The sequence below is a fragment of the Ictalurus furcatus genome, chromosome 16, assembly GCF_023375685.1.
Source record: "Ictalurus furcatus strain D&B chromosome 16, Billie_1.0, whole genome shotgun sequence".
Taxonomy (NCBI): domain Eukaryota; kingdom Metazoa; phylum Chordata; class Actinopteri; order Siluriformes; family Ictaluridae; genus Ictalurus; species Ictalurus furcatus.
This window is the reverse complement of record NC_071270.1, coordinates 23448841-23471004: the sequence shown is the minus strand read 5'-3', so window position 1 is coordinate 23471004 and position 22164 is coordinate 23448841. Positions and strand designations below refer to the sequence as shown.

Genomic DNA, 22164 nt, shown 5'->3' with positions numbered 1-22164 from the left:
AGTTACTCAAGTCTCTGCAACAAATGGAGACACTACAGGGGTTTGTTTGGGGGTTTTTTTGGCTACAGAGATGGCATTAAGGACTCAGGAGACCACACAACGTGTACACGAAAGAGCTTGGAGCTATTGTCTGTGTCCATGACTCAGCTGGTGACATGCAGCAGAGACTGATCACCACAGCACCTCCTTGAATCAACAATTCTCTCTTTGTTGTGTCCACATTAATAGACAGATTGTTGTCTCTACACCAGTCTGCAAGCCGCTCCACCTACTCTCTGTATGCTGACTTCTTGTTCTTGTTGTTGAGAACCCACTTTAGTGCCATCAATGAACTGCATGATGTAATTTAAGATGTACTCGAATAAGTGCAAATCCCAGGAATGAGTATACAGCCCTGAGGGACGCCGGTGTTCAGGGTGATCCTGATTGACTGAACTGTTCAGGCTCATTTCCCCAGTCAGTCTCTCGTGGTTGATCGTGTTTAAAGTCAGTAAACAGTATTGTTAGTGCAGTTGTTCTTTCTGACAAATCAACTGGAATCCATCTGCAATTTTAATACAGTTAGGAAAAGAGCTATTCGAATAACTGGATTATAGTTGTAAAATATTCGAATCTCTGAATCTCCATTCAGAAACAGATGCAAACTTTTGAACTGATATATTTCAGGATTAATAGCTTAATATACATTTGCCATTTTCACTTCTTGTGATAATCATGGAACATCTAAAAACATCTAGAAAACTACGCTATACAGTATGGGCAAAAGTTTGTGGATACTTGACTGTCATTCTCATATTTGTTTTTTTGAACGTCCCATTCCAGATATATTCCCCCTTTTACTCAAGCTCTTCCATCTTAATCAACCTTGGCAAACCGTGTCTTCATCGAGCGTGTTTTGTGCACGGGGGCATTGTCATGCTGGAACAGATTTGCGCCTCTTAGTTCCACAGAAATCTTAAACAATTGTGTGCTTCCAACTTTGTTTGGAGAAGGCTCACATATGGGTGTGATGGTCAGGTGTCCCCATACTTTTGTCCTGAACAGCGTATGTGTTGTCTTCGTACTGTCTTTGACTACACGGTATACTCATAGTTCCGGTCGTTTTTAATGAGAGTGAAGGTGTAGAAATGTTTCTAGGTCATTTTTATGGTTTCTTATGTATGGATGTATACTAATAGTATTATACAGTAAGTATTGTTCCTGTCACTGACACAATACTATTATTACGGCTATAACAACTTAAGCTCTATAAAATAATTGCTATTACCACAGTGGCTTAATTAGCTTATCTGTCATGTTGCTCACCTTATTGTGGGACCACATGACCCCATAGGAATTGCAGGGTTGGCGGTTCGATCCTAAGCCCCTCCACATGCAAGACACTGAACCCTAGCGCCTTGTATGGCAGCTCTTTTGCCATTGGTGTGTGTGTGTGTGAGTGTGTGTGAATGGGAAACAGTGTAACAGTCTTTGTAGAACCGCTAAGGTTAAAAGGCCACATAAGTGGCTCAAAAATAAAAGTTACTATATAAGTGCAGACCATTTACCATTGAAGAGACATGAACATTCATGGGCGTAGGAGCCATTATACATGGGAAGGACATGTCCCCACTACATTTCAAAATCTAGGTTTTGTCTCCCCCACTTTTTCCTAATCATAAATTTTACTTCACATTGCCTGCCTGTCTCTGAGGATCTCTGAGCTGGACAGTCTCCAAATGAATCCATTCATTCCACAGCTTTTAGAAACATATAATAAGCTATAATAAGACTTGAGCGGCTAGGGCTCGCTGAACCGTTTGCCTGTTGCCAGGCTTGACGAGAGCAAAGTGGAACGGATTCATTTGGAGACGACTCGAAGATTCCGTGACCATCCCTGGGAAAAAAAAAATAACCTCGCGTCGTGAGATGAGGGCGGTTACGACAGCATTCAGACGCTCTCGAGCACACTAAAGTATAGATGAAAGATTTACCACTTTGTATTTGAGGTAGGATATCGTAGCTATTTCAGCACATGAAATCTCTGATTGTTTGCTGGTTTTGATCGACAGTTTTGTTGTCTGATTAATTATTTAGCCTATGAAACTGCGCAGGTTTGCAAAAGATTGTAAGCTAGCTAGCACACCAAAATCGTGTGTATGCGCCATTACTACATGCACATAAAGGATTTAATGGTAACGTTAGTCAAAATGTTCACACAGAGATGAGCATCCTACAATATTTGAAGAGGAAGAGGACAGAGGAGGGTGAACAGCAGGTCATAGGAGTAGAAAAGACTGAGGAGGACGAGCTTGTAGGTTGTATGGATAGCTACCAGTTAGCCAGCTAGTTCACGTCACACCGTGTTGGATGTTTGGGACGGGGGTGAGTTGGAGCTATGACTGGGAGATTGTGTGTTTTCATTTTCTGTCTGGATTCTGGAAAACGTCGCCATTGTAGGGCATCAAGAACTGCCACAGTATTTCACACCGTCATCCAGCGAGAAAACTGGACAATGGAGTGTTTTTTCTATAGTAAAATATCCTCCAACTCGTACTCATACTCATAGCTTCAACTCACCAACAGAAACAGCGATCCTCACAGGATGGTACTCGCGTCTCAACATGTACTGTGGCTAGCTACATTAACTAGCAGCTGTTCTTAATGATTATAGTAGCTAGTGTTATATTAATTAATAAATCGAGCTTCATTCAGTGACATACGTCAGAACTCGTATCTCCATATTTCGTTAATGTTATTTTTTTTTTCATAAATCAGTGCTATTGGTCACCCTTTACGTCTATCTGTGTGTTTAACAAATGCATAACCAATGAAAAGTCATTAGAAAATGAGCATTTAAGTGCAAATATGAAACATTATACAGTTAAGTATGTATAAACCACTTATAAAACAGTAAAGAAATGAAAATAAATAAATAAAAGTTGCCAGGGGATGGTAATATTATAAAGAACTAAATAAGGATAGAACTAGGTAGATAACTATCAAATAAATACTTTGTACAGTGCACAAAAGTTTAAGGTCTTTATAGCTTTCTTATTCAAAGAGTCTTTAATACCGTCCATGTTGTACAGCCTTACTTCAGTCAATAAAACCATTAAGTTGGGTTGCTAAGTGGTCGAGATCTGCACTTCCGGTGTTTGATTGATTAAGGCAGCGCAAAGTGGTCTCTCCTAAAATGGGTAAGTGCCACACCTTACCAAGCAGCCATGCCTTGATGAACAACAACAAAGATGACTTTCTGGTTAATAACATCCTTATTCTGGGAACATTTTATATACACAAATCAGAAGTACTTGAAAGTGAAACCTAGGTTCTGTGTATTTCATAACTAGTTCGACAAACAGACTTGATGTTAAAACTAAAATGAACTTTCTTTTACTTTCACACTATCCGTTGTTACCCAGATGAGGACGGGTTCCCTTCTGAGTCTGGTTCCTCTCAAGGTTTCTCCTCATATCATCTTAGGGAGTTTTTCCTCGTCACCGTCGCCTGCGGCTTGCTCAATAGGGATAAATTCACACCCTTAAAATCTCTATCCTGTGTTTATATGTTTCTGTAAAGCTGCTTTGAGACGATGTACATGGTTAAAAGCGCTATACGTATAAAATTGAATTGAATTGAATTTTCTTTCTTATACAAAATCCCTTAAGGTGATGAAAAATAATAATGCACTTAAACTTTTTGGCATACGAGAAGAATACGATTTACAAAATAAATAAATAAATAAATAAAAGCCCTAGTCTATTAGATTCAATAATTGATTTAGTAATTTGTTTATTCTTTCTTTGTTTGTTTATGTATTTATTGTTTTGATTTGTTCTTGTATGCGCCTGATCCTACTTTTCTAATGTAAAGAATGTATCGTTGTTGCCAAGTTGTTTGTATATAACAAATTGTTCCAATAGTTAAAATAAATAAATAAATAATTTTTATTTTATTATTTTTTTTATGCAAAAACATATAATAACAAATGATACACAAAATTATACAAACACCTTCAGGATAGCATTAAGAAGCATTCAACCGTATGTACAACCAGGCAACCAGATGTAAGAACAATCATGTACATACATATAAAGAGGGAAAAAAGTAAATAATTTTTTTTTTAGCTGAAATTTTATAATAACAATAGTAAAATATAAAGGACAATGGTAAAGGGTTAAGTACCATACAGTTCCTATAAAGGAGGCAATGCCAGCAAGAGACAGATCATTAAAAATAAACCAATGAAAACAGTAAATGAAAGAAAGCTGCTTAAATCTAATCTAGTCTAATCTAGAGTCATTACAAAAAAACATGTGAAACAGTAGGAAATAAACCCATACTTTTTTTTTGTTGTTTATGGATAAAGGAATTTTTATTGGAATTTGCCAAACAAAATAAAAAAGTTAAAAAAAACAAACAAACATATTGTCTAGATTTGCTTTCAGAGTCAGTCAGTGTAATAGCAAAGCACGTCTTTCAAATTAAAAGATTGTGCAACGATAGAGATAAATAAATAAATAAATAAATAAATCCACACTTCCGCCATGCTCGGAGTGACGTCAGAGTCACATGACACGAAGACCCGTATGCAATGGGGTTTTTTTCCTTTTTTTTTTCTTCTTTCCTCCAGTGTTCTCTGAACCCGGCTGTTTGTGTGCGCGAGCGTGTGAGGGTGAGAGAGTGCGGGTAGGAAGATGTTGGGCAGGGTGATGGGGCAGCAGCGTGGAGGAACTTTATCGGCCAAAACATAAAGCCGTTCTTCACTTGACCTGACGGGATTTTTGTGTTAAAAGGGACACAGGAGCATTCTGAGTGGATTGTTTGTGTGTGAGGTGGGATGTTATCGGTACTCTCCTATGGACGGATCGTTGCCAGGGCCGTCCTGGGCGGACTCTCTCAAACCGATGGCCGGGATTACAAACTGGTCACGGCGAGCTGCGGTTTCGGCAAAGACTTCCGTAAGGGCATCCTCAAGAAGGGCATGTGCTACGGGGACGATGCGTGCTTCATAGCGCGCCACAGGTCCGCCGACGTCTTAGGTAAAAAAAATACACTATTGTTGTTGTTGTTGTCTTTCCTACACTTCCTCTTGTATTATCTTACATCTTATCATTCTCAAGCATCCTCCAAGCTTGTATTCAGGTATGCATTGTTTAAAATGACCCTTTCTATAAATTCAGCATAAAACTACCCCCAAGTCACCACTTACCTCGTTTTTCTGAATGACCTTCAGGGCTGAAAGTACCATAATGCGCGCACGAGGTCGTTACAGTGGGGGCTGGAAGGAAGGTGACATTTAACCCTCGTCTGAAATACCCTCCTGGTGTCCTTATAATAATAATAATAATAATAATAATAATAGTAATAATAATAATATACATATTATCGTTATTTGTGAAGATGAACCTCGTTGTATTTAATTCAGACTGATGCAAAGGATAAATCTATTAGACAGGAGTGTATTTGTGGTTATTATGGTTAATGCTGGGGATGACCTTTTACCCCGAAACACAGACCAGAGGAAGGGCGACTAGCGGCCAAACCCGGAACTAAAATAATTTCCATAAAGGAAAGATTTTATTTTAAACTGTTATTGATGTTGCTTTGTAGATCTTGATCTCTGCGTTATTTCACGCTGAATTTATATTATTTATTATTATTATTATTAACGAATTTAAGCCGTCATGCTTACAGACACGTATCATAAAAAATATATATATAATAATATGAAAAGTGGGGAAATGAAAGACTGTTTAAGACACTCGGGATGACACTCGTGTTTGTGTTGTAACGTTGTGTAATATGCATTTTTAGTTTAATATAAAAACATTAATGTTTTTTCTCCTAAAGGTCAGAGTGGTTGAGCATGGAGGCCGCCATGTTGGAACAAAATAACTCTCGCGATCAAACTAAATCATATTTTATACAACTATTATCACTCTACTTTTTAATTTAAAAAAAAACGTTCTCATATTTATTCTGGTGTCGTGTTTGAATAAACCGACCCGAAATCATTTGTTATTTGTAGTGAAGTTATACGAGTATGAGTACCGATGTAGCCATGGAGACACGTGTGACAGTGTTGCGCATGCGCATTGGCGTCCTATATTCACAATGCTATTTTGACTACGTCTTCTGAAATGTCATGGGTTTTTTTTTTTTTGTACAACATAATGTTTAATTGCTCTTCGAGCCCGTTTTACACTGTTTTTGTGCTTTGATAAACACACAAGTGGCTCGATGCTGATTCTTTTTCTTTTAATGTCTTCCTGGTTAGTAGTCTATGTTTATCCCAAAAGAAAGAAGTGTAAACAGTGCTTTGTAGTTGATATTTATAATGCCAGAGGATAAGATAAGCATGTCTCGTGGATTATATTTAAGGCTCGACATTAGCCTCGTCAACACAAAGAGGGGTTTTTTTCCCCCCCTTCCCTGGAGTTTTCTACTTCCGGTATAGCGTTCTTTTGTTGTGCGCGCGGTGTACCACGTGGTTGAGCGCGAGACAGCTGTTTAACAGCAGCCATGACATGTTTGGCTTCTGTACTTTTGTACACTGCAGTGCTAAGTAATAATTATCCACATAGCCGCAGGTTGAAGTTCTTCTTTAACCATTCCCTGAAAGGAAGGAGTAGTATTTCAGCTAAATACAGGAAAAATACAATCCCCACTCAAATGAAAGTAGTTTCTCAAGACATATCTGGGTTTTATTAGGTTTTTGACTGAAACTACAAAGCTGTGGTACTTGACTATAAATAAAGGAAACTTCTGGCCTCGAGTTCACTGTCGTACACGCCAATAGCTGTGGTTCAATAAACCTAGAACAGACTTTTTCTTGTGTGGTTTCTGCCATTATATGAAGCACTGATATCTATCAAAAATGAACAGAAGGTACCAGCTGTCTTTGTACATAGTTTTGTGTTACTCAACACCGGCATCAGACTCTGGTATGAGGTGTGGTTCAAAGTTTGCAGCCGGAGTTGTACTATAGAAGTGGTTTGGATGGTGTTGTTGTGTGCGGGGGATTAGGTGGGGACGGGGTGTCGAGGCGTGCAGGGAAAAGGCGGTGACGGATGCTTTTGAGTCTGTGGGGAAGATATCCGGACAGCGTCGTAGCACGTGCGCACAGGTGGGGGTGGTGTAGGAGTCAACGGGATTGGGTGGGGTTGGTGCTGAAATGGTGTTAAGGCGTTCAGGCATGCCGAGATGAGGTATTGACAGTGTTGGGTTGTGTGTGGATGAGGTGCGGACAGCGGGTCTCCATTTATCAAGCTGGATACAAGCGGATTTATTCCTAAATTGTTTGCATGGGCATTTACACAAGAAAATTGGTATTCATGAAAATTCCGTCATTTCAGAGAGAAAAAAATTTCGTGTCCTGCTCGTGAGCGTGTGTAAATTTACACGTAAGAATGCTGATTGATTCGTAAACCCGTACTGATTGGCTTCAAAGCACGTAATTTGTATACATCACTGCGGTTTTATGTACAAATATACTGTTACGTTTATAGACGTGCTTTGTAGTTTCTATCAAAAACGCATCCGCTTGCTATTTCACTAGGTCAGGGAAAATCAGTCAGTTTTTATGATTGTTTTTAATGAAGGAATGGGAAAAATGAAGAAAGCGAGCCAGCACACACCCGTAAATAAAGAAAAATGAAACTGATCATTCAGTTATGATGAAAGAAATGGAGCCTGCCTGTCTGCCCAGAGCCGTAAATGGATGCCCGAAGGACAGTTTAAATTTAAATTTATTCATCTAGCAGACGCTTTTATCCAAAGCGACTCGCATATGAGAAAATACAAACAAAGCGATATCAAGCAGAGGACAATACAAGTAGTGCTACCATACAAGATCCGTTAATTGAGATCCAGAAGAAGCAAAGTGCGCAGAGTAGAGGTGTTCTCTTTGTTTTTAGTATTTCGTAATGAATTTAGTATTCATTATTGTTGTTGTTGTTGTTGTTATTATTATTATTATTATTATTATTATTATTATTATTATTATTGGCATGGAAGTGAGTCTAAATAACTCCCATCTCATATCTTTTGGACATTACCCTGGTTGTTCATTTCGTGCTCCCGTGTCCGTGCACTTGAACTTTTATGGAGTTTTGTGGGCATCACTACATGCAAATGAGCTGCACCAGGAGCGCGCTTTGCACCGTGCAGGTGATAAGCATACGCCCGTGAGTACAAAGAAAATCAACGTTTCCCAAACTTCTGTAAATACAGTGGAAAATGTGACTTCGGGTTTGGCTGATGCAAATGTTTACATACAACATTACTAAAGGATTGGTGAAATGAGGCCCAGTATTTGGATGTTTTAGTGTGTGGGGATGAGGTGAGGATGGTGTTTGGATGGTGTGTGGGGATGGTGTTGGAGTGTGTGAGGATGAGGTGGGGGTGGTGTTTGGAATTTGTGTGGGGATGGTGTTGGAGTGTGTGGGAATGAGGTGAGGATGGTGTTTGGATGGTGTTGGGCTGTGTGAATGAGATGAGGATGGTGTTTGGGCGGTGTTGGGGTGTGAGTGTGTGAATGAGGTGAGGATGGTGTTGGGGTGTGTGAATGAGGTGAGGATGGTGTTTGGGCAGTGTTGGGGTGTGAGTGTGTGAATGAGGTGAGGATGGTGTTGGGGTGTGTGAATGAGGTGAGGATGGTGTTTGGATGGTGTTGGGGTGTGAGTGTGTGAATGAGGTGAGGATGGTGTTTGGATGGTGTTGGGGTGTGAGTGTGTGAATGAGGTGAGGATGGTGTTTGGATGGTGTTGGGGTGTGGGAATGAGGTGAGGATGGTGTTTGGATGGTGTTGGGGTGTGAGTGTGTGAATGAGGTGAGGATGGTGTTTGGATGGTGTTGGGCTGTGTGAATGAGGTGAGGATGGTGTTTGGGCAGTGTTGGGGTGTGAGTGTGTGAATGAGGTGAGGATGGTGTTGGGGTGTGTGAATGAGGTGAGGATGGTGTTTGGGCAGTGTTGGGGTGTGAGTGTGTGAATGAGGTGAGGATGGTGTTGGGGTGTGTGAATGAGGTGAGGATGGTGTTTGGATGGTGTTGGGGTGTGAGTGTGTGAATGAGGTGAGGATGGTGTTTGGATGGTGTTGGGGTGTGAGTGTGTGAATGAGGTGAGGATGGTGTTTGGACGGTGTTGGGGTGTGAGTGTGTGAATGAGGTGAGGATGGTGTTTGGACGGTGTTGGGGTGTGGGAATGAGGTGAGGATGGTGTTTGGATGGTGTTGGGGTGTGAGTGTGTGAATGAGGTGAGGATGGTGTTTGGATGGTGTTGGGGTGTGGGAATGAGGTGAGGATGGTGTTTGGACGGTGTTGGGGTGTGAGTGTGTGAATGAGGTGAGGATGGTGTTTGGATGGTGTTGGGGTGTGTGTGGGAATGAGGTGAGGATGGTGTTTGGATGGTGTTGGGGTGTGAATGAGGTGAGGATGGTGTTTGGATGGTGTTGGGGTGTGAGGGACGAGGTGTGGACGGTGTTCGAGCACGCGTTCGAGGTCTGGTGCTTTTCATCAATGACAGTGTCCTTGTTTTGATCCAGACTCCTCGTGCTGTTTTATGAAAGTATTTACGTGACGTTGTTGAGCAACGTCCTTCGAGACACGTGCACAAATTAGACCTGCAGTTTTCACGATGCTAAACTGCTGGCTATAAAGCCTCCCACCAGTAATTGTCAGAGAAAAGGTGTGAATATATCATTTTCAGCTGAATTATGACTTTGGGGCTTTGGGTAGTTGACTTGTGAGGAGTTGTTAAGCGACACGCTTGTCGAGCGCCTCCGCTGCGGTCGAGTGAACTTTATTCCTCACGCAGACCCAAGGCGGTGGGGGATTTACGTCAGACGCAGGTGAACTTTTGGAGTACTCCATCTGTAACTGTTCAGATACGTCAGACTTTGTGCCAGGAACACGGCGTTTCATCTGGAAGCGTGTCATGTTTGTTTATATCGGCTGTCCCGGGTTACTCCTGAGCTCTGGCCCCGTGTTGTACCGCCTGAGAATTTGTTTTATTTGGACGCTGCTTTTCTCCCATGTGTGTGTTTGAGGAAGCAGCGGTCTGGCTCCTTGTATGGTCCTCTCTGAGGAATCCTGTGTGTGTGTGTGTGTGTGTGTGTGTGTGTGAAAGAGGCAGGGTGATGAACGATTTTTTTCCCTAGGATCGCTCTTATATTGTGAAGAATCTGTCAGAATCAGTAACATCTGTGCTCCTGAGATGAAGTCTGTCATTTTCACCGTAAAGACTTCTAAGCGAAAAAGCATCTAGTGACCTTCTCTGTCCTTTTGCCCTGCTGTTATATCTGAACAGAGACTATAGTTAGCATCAGTTATTCAACAACGCTGTGTGTGTGTGTGCATCATGTCTGCCCAGACTGCATTATAAACATAACTGCGCTGCATTCGCTGAATCTTCAGAGACACTAAAATTCGACCCAGGGCCATTTTGAACGTCGCCATAAAGCCCAGGTCTTAAACAATCCACGCCTCCATCGTTTAATCTCTCCTCCTACCTTTTAGTTGTTTTTATACCACAGCACCGTTGTTCTCCATTCCGATTGGTCAGAAGGTGGAGGACCCGTAAAACGCACGTAAAAACCGTCGGACGGAGGCTTTGTCAGAGTCGGTAGCTTTTCCGCCGTGGGAAAGTCTTCAGCATGTGGACTCGCCCAGATGAGGTTCTCTTTTGAGTCCGGTTCCTCTCGAGGTTTCTTCCTCCCGTCGTCTCAGGGAGGTCATCCTCGACACCGTCGCCGCCGGCTTGCTCGCTCACTCGGGATGAACCCGTACGTTTAAAAACGTATATCCGGAAATTTCTGTAAAGCTGCTTTGTGACGATGTGCGTTGTTTAAAGCGTTATGTAAATAAAATTGACTCGTAGTTCGTGCGGTCTGTTTCCTCGATAACGTTACACGCTGAGGTTTATTTATTTTTCCCCCTCTTATTAACTACGTCATAGTTATCGTTATATATCTACGCTGATTATACCGTACAGATGCAATGTGTGTAGTGTTGTGTACACTGTACATATGCTACGTATGATATATAGTACCACTATTCATTTTTTGTTGTATATACTGCTCGTGTGTGTGTGTGTGTGTATATATAGTTTGCGCTTATGTGTATACATATTTATACATCTCGTGTGTGTGTATACTCTTTATATAATCCCTGTATTGTTCTCGTTACTATCTCTTGTTTCTTCACCTGTTTTGCTGCTGCTGTGACACTAACTTCTCCATCTGGGGATTGATGAAGTATTATCTTCTCTTAATCTAGAACTTGGAGAAAGGAGGAGAGAGGTTATTGCTTGTATCCGGAACGAACTCGTTTTGTGGACGTTCCACAGGATTAAACATTACTTAGACATACAAAACAAACTGAACACGCGAGGTGTTTTCATAATCACAACAGTTAGCCTTTTACCTCGGGGACAAATCTGGTCAAACTGTACCGTCTCGTTTTTGTTTTTAATGAAAGGGGGGGAAAAAAAACAGATTGAAATCTGCCTTTTATCAGACCGAGGAGGTCTACTTTATATTTTCATTAACGGGGGGATTTTTTTCTTTTCTTTTTTTTTTAATAAGCCAGTGTACTTTGTGTTAGTATGATCTAGTGCTGTTTTTTTGTTGTTCTAACTTTTTGCTCTTTTTCCATCATAAGTCCAGTTAACTCGGTGTTATGACGGCGTTATTGCAGAGAGTGTGTGTGTGTGTGTGTGCAGTGTAAGAGCCGGACATTGTACTGTAAGTCATTTTAACACTCTGTTATAAACACTCCGGATGTTCTTACAGTCACATACGCCGTCTGACCTGCTCGTGCAAATTCATCACTGCGCTCTTCCAAACCCCCCCCCCCCCCCCCCCCCCCCGAAACGTTTCATTTATAATCTGAAATGCCTGATAGGCCTTGATGTCGAGCAGAAATCGAGACTTATATATGCATTATATCAGCATTATCTACATTATATCTTGTATCTATATATCTTTGTATCTTGTATCTATGTTTACACTACCACGTCGCCCTGCCGCATCGCACTACCGGGCGAGAGTTTAGACGCACTCGTTCTTTTATTTTTATTTATTTATTTTCCCGCGTTTTAGAATAATAATAATAAAGTCATCAAAACTCCGGAGTAACACAAGTGGAACTATGGGAATTATGTCGCGGTTGAAAACTCCAAAATAAATCAGAATAGTTTAGTATTTTAGCATCTTCAAAGTGGACGCCCTTTCCGCCGAGAATTTCCAGAAATGGATTCTTGGCGTTTTCTCGAGCGAGTTCTTGAGGAATTTCCCTGAGATGATTTTTAAACGGTATTAAAGGAGTTCCCACCGACGCCGGACTCTTATCGGCTGCTTTTCGGAAATATTTCCCTCCGAGTCGTCCGTTTAAAAAAATATATATATATATATATATATATATATATATGTGTGTGTGTGTGTGTGTGTGTGTGTGTGTGTGTGTGTATTTTTGTGAATAAAATGTTAGCTTTCTAATGAAAGAAATGAATATGTCGTCACGATTATATTTTAGTCTACGACGCCGATTTCACACGTTTTAGATCAAAGGTTGTTAAGATCATGAGAAACATCTCAGTCGCGTGTCCACAAACATTTGACCGGTGGTGTGTATTTATTCTTATCTTGTTTCATTTCTAAAGTTTAAATTACTTTTAATATACTTCTCTGTAGTCTCTGTGCTGCTGTGATGGGTGAATTTCCCTCTAGGATTAATAAAGCGATCGATCAGTCTATCTGTTTCTATTTATCCATCTATCCACACACACACACACACACACACACACACACGCACACACACGCAGAATAAAATGTGAATTAGCATCACAAAGCTGTGCCATAAGGCCTGTAAGCGTGTGAGTGTGAGACAGAGAGTGTTACTAAGAGTCACGTTGTGAGCGAGCAGCGTCTGTCTTCACGTCTTTATCTTTCAGCTCTTTAACACTTGCGAAGTGTCGAACAATACAGAGGAAGTCAACATATCCTGCTGATGTCATGAGTGGGATTTTTGGTAGCTTCGACAGCTCGTGTTAATGTGTGTGTGTGTGGTGAATATGAATCATGTTAGGGGTAAGCTTAGTACAGTATTACTGCAGTGACTGATTGCTTGTGTGCTGTTTATTGCCTTTGGCTTGTAAGAGAGTAACTTAAAGCGCACCTATTATGGATTTGAAACGTGCCTAATTTTGTTTTAAAGGTCTCATACGATAGATTTACACGCATCCGAGGTCAAAAAACACTTTAACGTGCTCATAATTTAAACTGCAGCGCTACCTTTTCTCTCCAGTGTCACAAACGACTCGTTAAATGATTCGTTCCAAAGGATTCGTTCTAAACTCCTCCTTTCAGAGAGCATACTCTGCTCTGATTGGTCAGATGTCCCAGTCTGTCGTGATCGGTCTAACGCTGTCAGCGAGCATCCGATGAAGACCAGAGGCGGGGCTTTTTGTAACAAACATGCGTAGGTTAGTACAGGAAGGAAGTCTGGAATCACTAACGACTCGTTTCAGCCGTTCAGAATCGGTTCCTTCTTTTGGGAGTCGATAACTCCGTTTGTCGTGAGCTTTGATTTTTGAAACTTTGCAGACGTTTTCACATTCACAAACAGCTCCGTATGTAACACACTACATGAAAGGTAATGTTTGAAAAACCATAGTAGGTGCACTTTAAGGTCGTAAACGTAACGTTTAAGAAGGTCTTGTTACCATCTAGTGTATGGTGATTTAAAAAAAAAAAAAAAATTTCCCCAGTGTTTATTTGACTCATTCGAAAGTCATAGTCATAGATCAAACCATCAGAAAAGTGGAATACAGATTCTCAGGTTTTAGTTCAGTTTTTACTGCAGAAGCTGACGCGATTCATTTGGCACTGGATCGTATTCAATCTTCTCAACAACGGAATTTCCTAATAATTCCAGGCTCAGTGTCATGTCTTGAAATTACATCATGACACATGACCAGCAGGCTCTGGATCCAGTGAGACCCTGACCAGGATGAAGCACTTACTGGGGGAATAAATGGACGATGCAATTTAAAATGTATTTGATTCGCAAGATAAAGGAAATGCTAACAGTGACGCGTTTTTGAGGGTTTTTTTGCACGCTAGTAGATGAAATCCGGTTGAGTAGTGTGCGGAAGCGTAATTAAAAATCTGTCCGTTCTTTACTGGTACATGGCGGGCAGTTTTACCGCAGATCTGCATGACACTATCAGTGTCTGTTAGCTTAGCGGGAGCAGCTGGACAAACAAACGCTTCTAAATAACACGATTTACCCAGCGTGACTTCTGCTTCATTAATATGACGTGCAGACAGGATTTACGAGAAGCTTCTGTCTCACTGTCGCAACGGATTCACGTCCCGGACGGAGCGTAGAGTCCCGCGGGGCGAGGGGCGTTCCTGACCCGTCATGAAGTGCTTACTGAAGATGAATGAATGAATAATATGTGTCTTCCTATCTCCCCCCCCCCCTCTCTCCCTCTCTCCCTCATCTCTCTCTCCATCTCTCTCCCTATCTCTCTCTCCCCCTCCCTCTCTCCCTATCTCTCCCTCTCTCCCTGTCTCTCTCCCTGTCTCTCTCCCTGTCTCTCTCCCTGTCTCTCTCCCTCTCTCTCTCTCCCTATCTCTCCCTCTCTCCCTATCTCTCCCTCTCTCCCTGTCTCTCTCTCTCTCTCCCTATCTCTCTCTCTCCCTCTCTCTCTCTCCCTCTCTCTCTCCCTCTCTCCGTCTCTCCGTATCTCTCCCTATCTCTCTCTCTCCCTCCTCCTCTCCCTCCATCTCTAACTCTATCTCTCTCCCTCTCTCCCCCTTTCTCCTCTCTCTCGCTCTCTCCCTCCCTCCTTCTCGCTCTCTCTCTCTCTCACCCCCCCTTCTCTCTCCCTCTCCCTCTGTAGGTGTTGCGGATGGGGTGGGTGGATGGCGCGATTATGGCGTTGACCCGTCCCAGTTCTCCGAGACACTGATGAGAACGTGTGAGCGGTTGGTGAAGGAGGGACGCTTCACTCCCAGCAGCCCCGTGGGGATCCTCACCTCGGCTTACTACGAGCTCCTACAGAACAAAGTACCTCTGCTGGGTAAGAGAAACAACACATACGTACACATTGACTGGTGACAGATTAAAGGAAAATCCAACATGGTGTGTTAGTAAGGTGTTAGGACACCACAAGCTCCCAGAACAGCTTCAGTGGCGTAGGTTCTGCAATTCTGGAGCGACCAACGCCGTTCTTTCCAAAGATTTCCCCTCGGCTGGTGTTTTGACGGCGAGCGTCTTCCATCACGCCGCTCCCGAATCTCCCACGTGTTCACTTAGAGTGAGATGTGATGAGTGTGAAGGCCTTAGGATATGACCTACATCCTCCTCACAAACACATTCAGTAAGCCTTGGGGCCTGTATGTGGGGGCGGAGTCATCCTGGAAGTGACCACACCCATCGGAAATCTTTCATCACGGGATAAAAGTTTTCAGTCAGAAGAACTGCGGTATTGATTTGCAACGATGCTTCTATCTAAGGGGACGAGTGGACACGAAGCATGCCAGCTAAATAAATAAACACCCCCCCCCCCCCAAACACACACAGCATAACAAGACCATTTCTTCCTTTAATTTGTCATCTGTACAGTATGTATGTAAATAAATCTTCTGACATGTTACAGGTAGCGTAGTGAACTTCTTTATGAAACTTGAAACAGACTTTCAGTGCACTGTGGGTAAAACGTTCAGGCTCCAGGATAGAACACTTTCTAAACCGTATGAAAGGCTTGGATCGAGGGTCTTCTCACATTTGCGAGGTTTCTCGAAACAGTCATCGTTTGTGCACTTGTCCAGCCTTCTTTTTTTTTTTAAATTCAAAATACAGGATATTTTTCCCCGCTAGCTGTTTTATAGCGTCAGTTGCCGGGTTAGAACACACACAAACACACTATTGTTTAACAAGACGCAGCATTTCGTGACTCATACACATGCACACAAATTAGCTTACAAAAAAAAAAAAAAAAGATGTTGAGAATGTCTGCAGAGTGAGTCATCAAAGGATAGGGTGTGTGTGAGTGTATTAGTGTGTGTGAGTGTGATCCCAGACTTTCATATTTGTTGTATGCGTGTACCTAACATTCTCTCTGCTTTAGGGACATCTGAGATCCACGAACCAGAACCCAGAGCGTCAAGTAGCTCGTACGATGCTACGTTTTAACTCCTGTAGGCTTTAGAAGTGACCTGAAGGCTAACGCTTCATAGAACAGTACTTTATTAGACGTCATGCTAGCAAATAATACTTTCTTTGGACAACTTTTAAGTTACGGGTTAAGCAGCTAGCACCAGCGTGACCTTACATAAGTGGTTAGAATGAATAGCATGCTAGCTTAGTGACTGTTTAGAAACAGGAAATGACCTGCTTGCTAAACAGGTAGCTAGTTTGCAGGTCGTATGAGCCTGAGATCTCACAGGGACGGTGAATTCTCTAGATAAAACTGTTTAAAAAAATTTATTTGTAAACTGATCTGACTGAAAATATCCTCGTCCGTATAAACGGCGCACTAGCGTCGTATTCCTAAGATATCTGTAGACCGCTAGGTCGTTTTCTGACCAGTCTTCGACAGGGCTGTCTAATCTGATCGTGTGCTCGATAGAGTATTAGGCCACGGCTATTCGGGTAGTTCTATTGCTCAGGTTGAGACTTTAAATTAAGACGACTTAAAGCGCATTGTACCGTCGTGTCGCGCTTTCGAATATCGGATGCTCAGGGCTTCGGATGTTCTTCTCTCGTCCCTGCAGGCAGCAGTACAGCATGTATAGTGGTGCTGGACCGGAGGAGTCATCAAATCCATGCGTGCAACCTGGGGGATTCGGGGTTCCTGGTGGTGAGGGGCGGCGAGGTGATCCATCGCTCCGACGAGCAGCAGCACTACTTCAACACCCCCTTTCAGCTGTCGATCGCACCACCGGGGGCCGAGGGGTCCGTCCTGAGCGACAGGTAATCATCCACGTGTCTACACTAACGTTATGTTGGACCAGCACGTGCCATCAGTGTATTAAGAAATAAGCTGGAAAGGGGGCACAGGTATGATTCAGGGAATGAGAGAGCTGTGGTTGTTGTTTGTGTTACTTTAGCTGGTTTGATGTAACCATGGCAACAACTCGCAACAATCTGTAGACTAAATCAAGAGTGTAAAGAGCAAGAGAACTAGTAAGCGAGTACGAGAACGACTTAAGGGGTGGTGTTTGCATTTTTCAAGAAAGTCAAAGACAGTGCCACGTGAGTGTCCTTTCAACCTCTCTGTCCTGCCAGCAGCCCAAAGCCAGCACCGAATTAGCCAATCAGAACGCAGGTAGCAGACAGACACTCGGCTCGACCGATCGTCACTCTGGGTTTGTCGTCCCCCGGTCGGCCTTGGCAGGGGCGAGACTATTTTGAGCTCCTCATGTGACGCTAAAATTAAACAGGCCACTTGAATCTTTTATGTAGTTGGACGGGTTTGCAACCTGACTTTCTCCCAGAGCGTCATCAGACACGAGAGACATTTCTACTGTTACTCCGGCTTTAACGAGCCTCCTTTTTTAGGACGTTTCCACGAAGCGAGCGTTTCACGGAAAAGAAAGAACACTCACTTATTTTTGGACTTTTTATTTCCACGACGCAGACGTCCGAGTCTGCGGACGATCGTACGCCACTGCTTCGTATTTAGTCACGGGTGTCGGATCTGCGATTCGGCGATCCGTTGGTGATCTGTTCGGCCGACGTGCGAAGGGCTTAAAGTGAGCAAAATAAATTAATCTAATCATCAGTCGACGTGATCGTGAACATACACGCATCGGACAGCTGTGAAACAGCGGGGGAATCCCCTCTTGGTAACGGAAGTCAATCTCAGAGCACTTCAACCACTGTTTTTGTTTGTTTGTTTGTTTATTTATTTTCCCCCCTAATAGCTGGCTTGAACTCCTTTGACTCGAAACCAGCAGCAGATCATGTGCTGATAAGCAAGTTTTCCCACATTAAACTGAGCCAAACAACTAAAGTACGCAATAAAAACACCAGCTACGCTTTCATCAATGAACGCCTACTTCAGAGCATTTTCATCATCGGTCTTCGTCAGTCCTCAGTCCTGCGCTGTGATTGACTAATAGCTCTTACTCACCAGTCCTTTATTGATCGGTTGCTCATCGATTAAAGAGGATTTCCAGTGGTCCCAGCACGTGTTTTCCATACGGGTTTACGGTAGTAGCGACAGAGCATCGCTGCACAGAATATTACAAGATACGACTTTCTTTAATTACCGTAACTCGTACTCGAGCTTGTCACACTATTACAGAGGTTCTCAACCTTTTGTAGCTACTGCCTCCACAAGCCCCTCCCCCTATCATGTAGCGTAGTTTTGTACTTAACAATACGAGAAACTTTTTTTTTTTTTTAAAGCATTAAACGGTTAATAAGGACACTCGACCACATTAGCGTTACCCGCGCGTATGCTAACCATTGAGTACGCAAAAACGAGGGTGTTTTTTGTTGCAGTCCTACACTCGAATTAAACTACGCTACAATATTCATAACGGAACCGCAAGCGTAATTTGAAACTCGCCTGCGCGAACTCCTTGGATAAATCCGGGTGTCGGTCTTTAAGGTGCTTTAATGGGCCTGATGCGTTTCCTCCTTTCGTCAAGAAACTCCGGTTACACCGTTTGCGAATCGGTTTTTGGTTATCGATGATGTTCCCTTTGTGGTCTGCCCCTCGAATCCAATGTATTTCCATTCGTGGCTCTTTGCACCTTTCTAGTCCACAAGCTTTTGTGGATTTGGAGCCACAGCACCAGCGGCGCATCGGTACCAGACTGACCCGGTACTCTGTACTACCGGTATTTATGAAAATCTGTTGCTGTCAATTATTTATTTATTTATTTATTTATTTATTAAGTACCGACTTGGTACCGAAGTACCGGTACTTTTGACGACTTTAGTAACCACATTTGTAACATGATGAAGGAGAAGGACTCAAAAAATGGATCTCTTTCCTTAAACAGCGTACCCCCAGATATGACCCTCGGGGTATAACGGGTATTTTGAAGCATCGGTAAATAATCCAGTATATTGTGTAACTGGTGTAGTACCTGTGCTGTCCGTGTTACACTACAGGGTTACTCGGGCCATCGTGCCACTTTTCACTCTTAATCCGTTCCATCCTTCACTCACCTCCTCTTGCATAACTCCATTCCTCCCCCCTCCTCCTCCTCCGCCTCCTTCCCTCTTGTAAAGTATTTCCACCAGCGCTGGCGGCTCAGATGGAAACTGGGCGCTAGGCTCTGATTCTGTTTCCTGGAAGTCAGACTAACACTGCAAGCTCAGGGCAGGGGTCACATCAGGTCAGGACACGGCGACTTACCTCAGGTTTTACATTACTGTAGTCACTGTGTCATTGTGAACTCTCTCTCTCTCTCTCTCTCTCTCTCTCTCTCTCTCTCTCTCTCTCTGTTTCTCAGTCCCGAAATGGCAGACAAGTCTTCATTTGACGTCCAGCTTGGTGACATCATCCTCACTGCCACGGATGGTCTTTTCGACAACATGCCGGACTACATGATCCTGCAAGAGCTTAAGAAGCTCAAGGTATGTTTGCTCACGCTCACACACGCCGGCAAACAAAGATCGTCTATCGGACATGTGTTGGATATACACCGATCAGCCATAACTTTAAAACCACTGACTGGTGAATGGAATAACACAGATTATCTCGTCACAGTGGCACCTGTCGAGGGGCGGGAATATATTTATTAGGCAGCAAGTGAACAGTCATTTCTCAAAGTTGATGTGTTGGAAGCAGGAAAAATGGGCAAGCGTAAGGATCTGAGAGACTTTAACAAGGGCCTAATTGTGGAGGCTAGACGACCGGGTCGGAGCGTCTCCGTAACAGCAGGTCTTGTGGGGTGTTCCCGGTGGTTAGTACGTACCAAAAAAGTGGTCCAAGGAAGGACGACCGGTGAACCAGCGACAGGGTCATGGACACCCAAGGCTCATTGATGCGATGGGCATGTGAGCATCAGAACTGGCCCGTGGAGCAATGGAAGATCAAGCAGATCAAATACACACCGTCATGGCAACGGTGTCCCCTAATCACAGTGGAATGTTTCAGCAGGATAATGTGTCCTGCTACACTGCAAAAATTGTTCAGGAACGGTTTGAGCAACATGAGAAAGACTTCAAGGTGTGTGGACTTGGGCTTCAAATTCCACAGATCTCAATCCCATCGAGCATCTGCGTGACGTACTGGACAAACAAGTCCGATCCGGGGAGGCCCGACCTCACAACTTACAGGGCTTTAAAGGATCCGCTGCTAACGTCTTGGTTCCAGATACCACAGCACACCTTCAGAGGTCATGTAGAGTCCATGCCTCGACGGCTCAGAGCTGTTTTGAAGGCACGAGTTTTGAAGGACCTACAAAATATTAGGCAGGTGGTTTTAATGTTATGGCTGACCGGTGTAAAAGTTCATATCACGATAACTGGAAGCATTTTTGTCTCGAGTTACAACCCCATCACTGTGTATTATCCATGACAGAACACAAATTACGACAGCGTCCAGCAGACGGCGCGCAGTATAGCGGAGCAGGCCCACGAGCTCGCCTACGACCCGAACTACATGTCCCCTTTCGCCCAGTTCGCCTGCGATAACGGCCTCAACGTCAGAGGTGAGAACCACAACCAACCTGCTCTTCAGAAATGTCCGATTAAAATGAAACGTTAAATTACAACAAAAGGTTACGACTTCCTCCAACTGAAGTTTGTAAAATCTTTATAGAAAATAATCCCGAATAAAATTTTCTCCCTTTCTCTCGTCCTCAGGAGGAAAACCCGATGACATCACAGTGCTGCTCTCCATCGTGGCCGAATACACGGACTGAGCTCGATCGGCGGAGCTTGTCTTTCTCTCTCTCTCTCTCTGTCTCTCTCTCTTTCTTTATCGTCCCGGTGTCTTCCTCTTCGTCTGCCACTCGTCTGGAACCGTCTCTCGCCCCCATCCTTCTTTTCTGTTCTTGTCCCGAGTAGCTCATGGGAAGATAAGGAGAGCGTGGACTCACCTTTGTGGGTGGACAATGATTCTATAGGAGGCTATTTGTGCTCATGCACCAGAGGATTATGGGAGGATGAGTCATCTTGCTCGTCCTACGCCTCCATCGTATGTTATTTAAGCTGTATGGTTTTTTTTTTTTTTTTTTTTTTTTTTTTTCCCTTTTCGGATCGGAGAGCGAGCCGTGCGTTACCCAAGGTGCTTCTAAAAGAGAGCGCTCTCTCAGCGTGGACACTGTAGGGGATGTTTTTATTTTTAGCCCCTTTTATAGCTGGGAGAATGTAAATCGTATGTGTAAGAGCGTTGGTTAAGATTGTCTGCTATTTAAGATTATGCTCCTGTGTGTGTGTGTGTGTGTGTAAATGGTGGGTTAACGTGTGTGTTTCATGTCATTCGGTTCAGCAAGTGCAGCTCAGGATTGGGTGACATGGCAACGCCCCCTTTTTTTTTGTAAATTAAGCAGACAAGGCTTTCTTCTCGTGGTGATATTAAAATGGGGGGCGTGGCCAGCGGAGGACAGCACAGAAGAAGCAGGACAAAGATGCAAAACTGGTTTTTGGTCATTTGTGCGTTTTTTTTTTATTTTATTATTTTTTTTATGGGGGGGGTTTGTTTTTTGGAGAAAGACTGTAAGCTGATACTGTAAAGTCTGAGTGAATTTAGCCTTTGTATGAGACACAGGGGTTTAGAGTGGCATTAACAGCTTACCGAACTGCATCATGGGTAATTGGGTTTGTAGCTAGTACAGAGGTCTGTAACGTGCTTAATAATAAATAATAATAAATTTCCATAATAATCCCGGCCACGCTAGTCTGGATTAGTTTTAACTAAAGAAAATAAATTGTATGTGAATGGGTTTCGTTTTTTTTTTCTTCTTTTCCTAGATGAGGTTTGTCCATCTCGTGGTCTCATGTGGCTCGAGTACAGAACAGCGCTCTTCCTGCCCGAACTAATGAATTCATCACATCTGTATTTTTATCATTATCGCTCGCTCTGGCTCTCCATCCCACGCTGTCTTTATTTTAGACCTTAAGTTCTAATCCAACAGGGGTTCTGTGAACTCTAGAGGTCCGTTAAGGTGCTGCAGGGGGTCTACGGCCGTGCCTGAGAGTTTTAAA

The 22164-nt window shown here is 43.1% G+C and overlaps 1 protein-coding gene across 1 annotated transcript; it reads left to right on the top strand.

The window, feature by feature from the left end:
- Positions 1–4354: 4354 nt before the first annotated feature.
- On the top strand, positions 4355–21902 carry LOC128620553 (protein phosphatase PTC7 homolog). Its single transcript, XM_053645692.1, has 6 exons — positions 4355–5024; positions 14891–15070; positions 16767–16965; positions 19464–19587; positions 20537–20666; positions 20821–21902. The coding sequence occupies exons 1-6, from the start codon at positions 4823–4825 to the stop codon at positions 20877–20879; spliced, it is 894 nt and encodes a 297-aa protein (XP_053501667.1). The 5' UTR covers positions 4355–4822; the 3' UTR covers positions 20880–21902.
- The last annotated feature ends 262 nt before the right edge of the window (positions 21903–22164 follow it).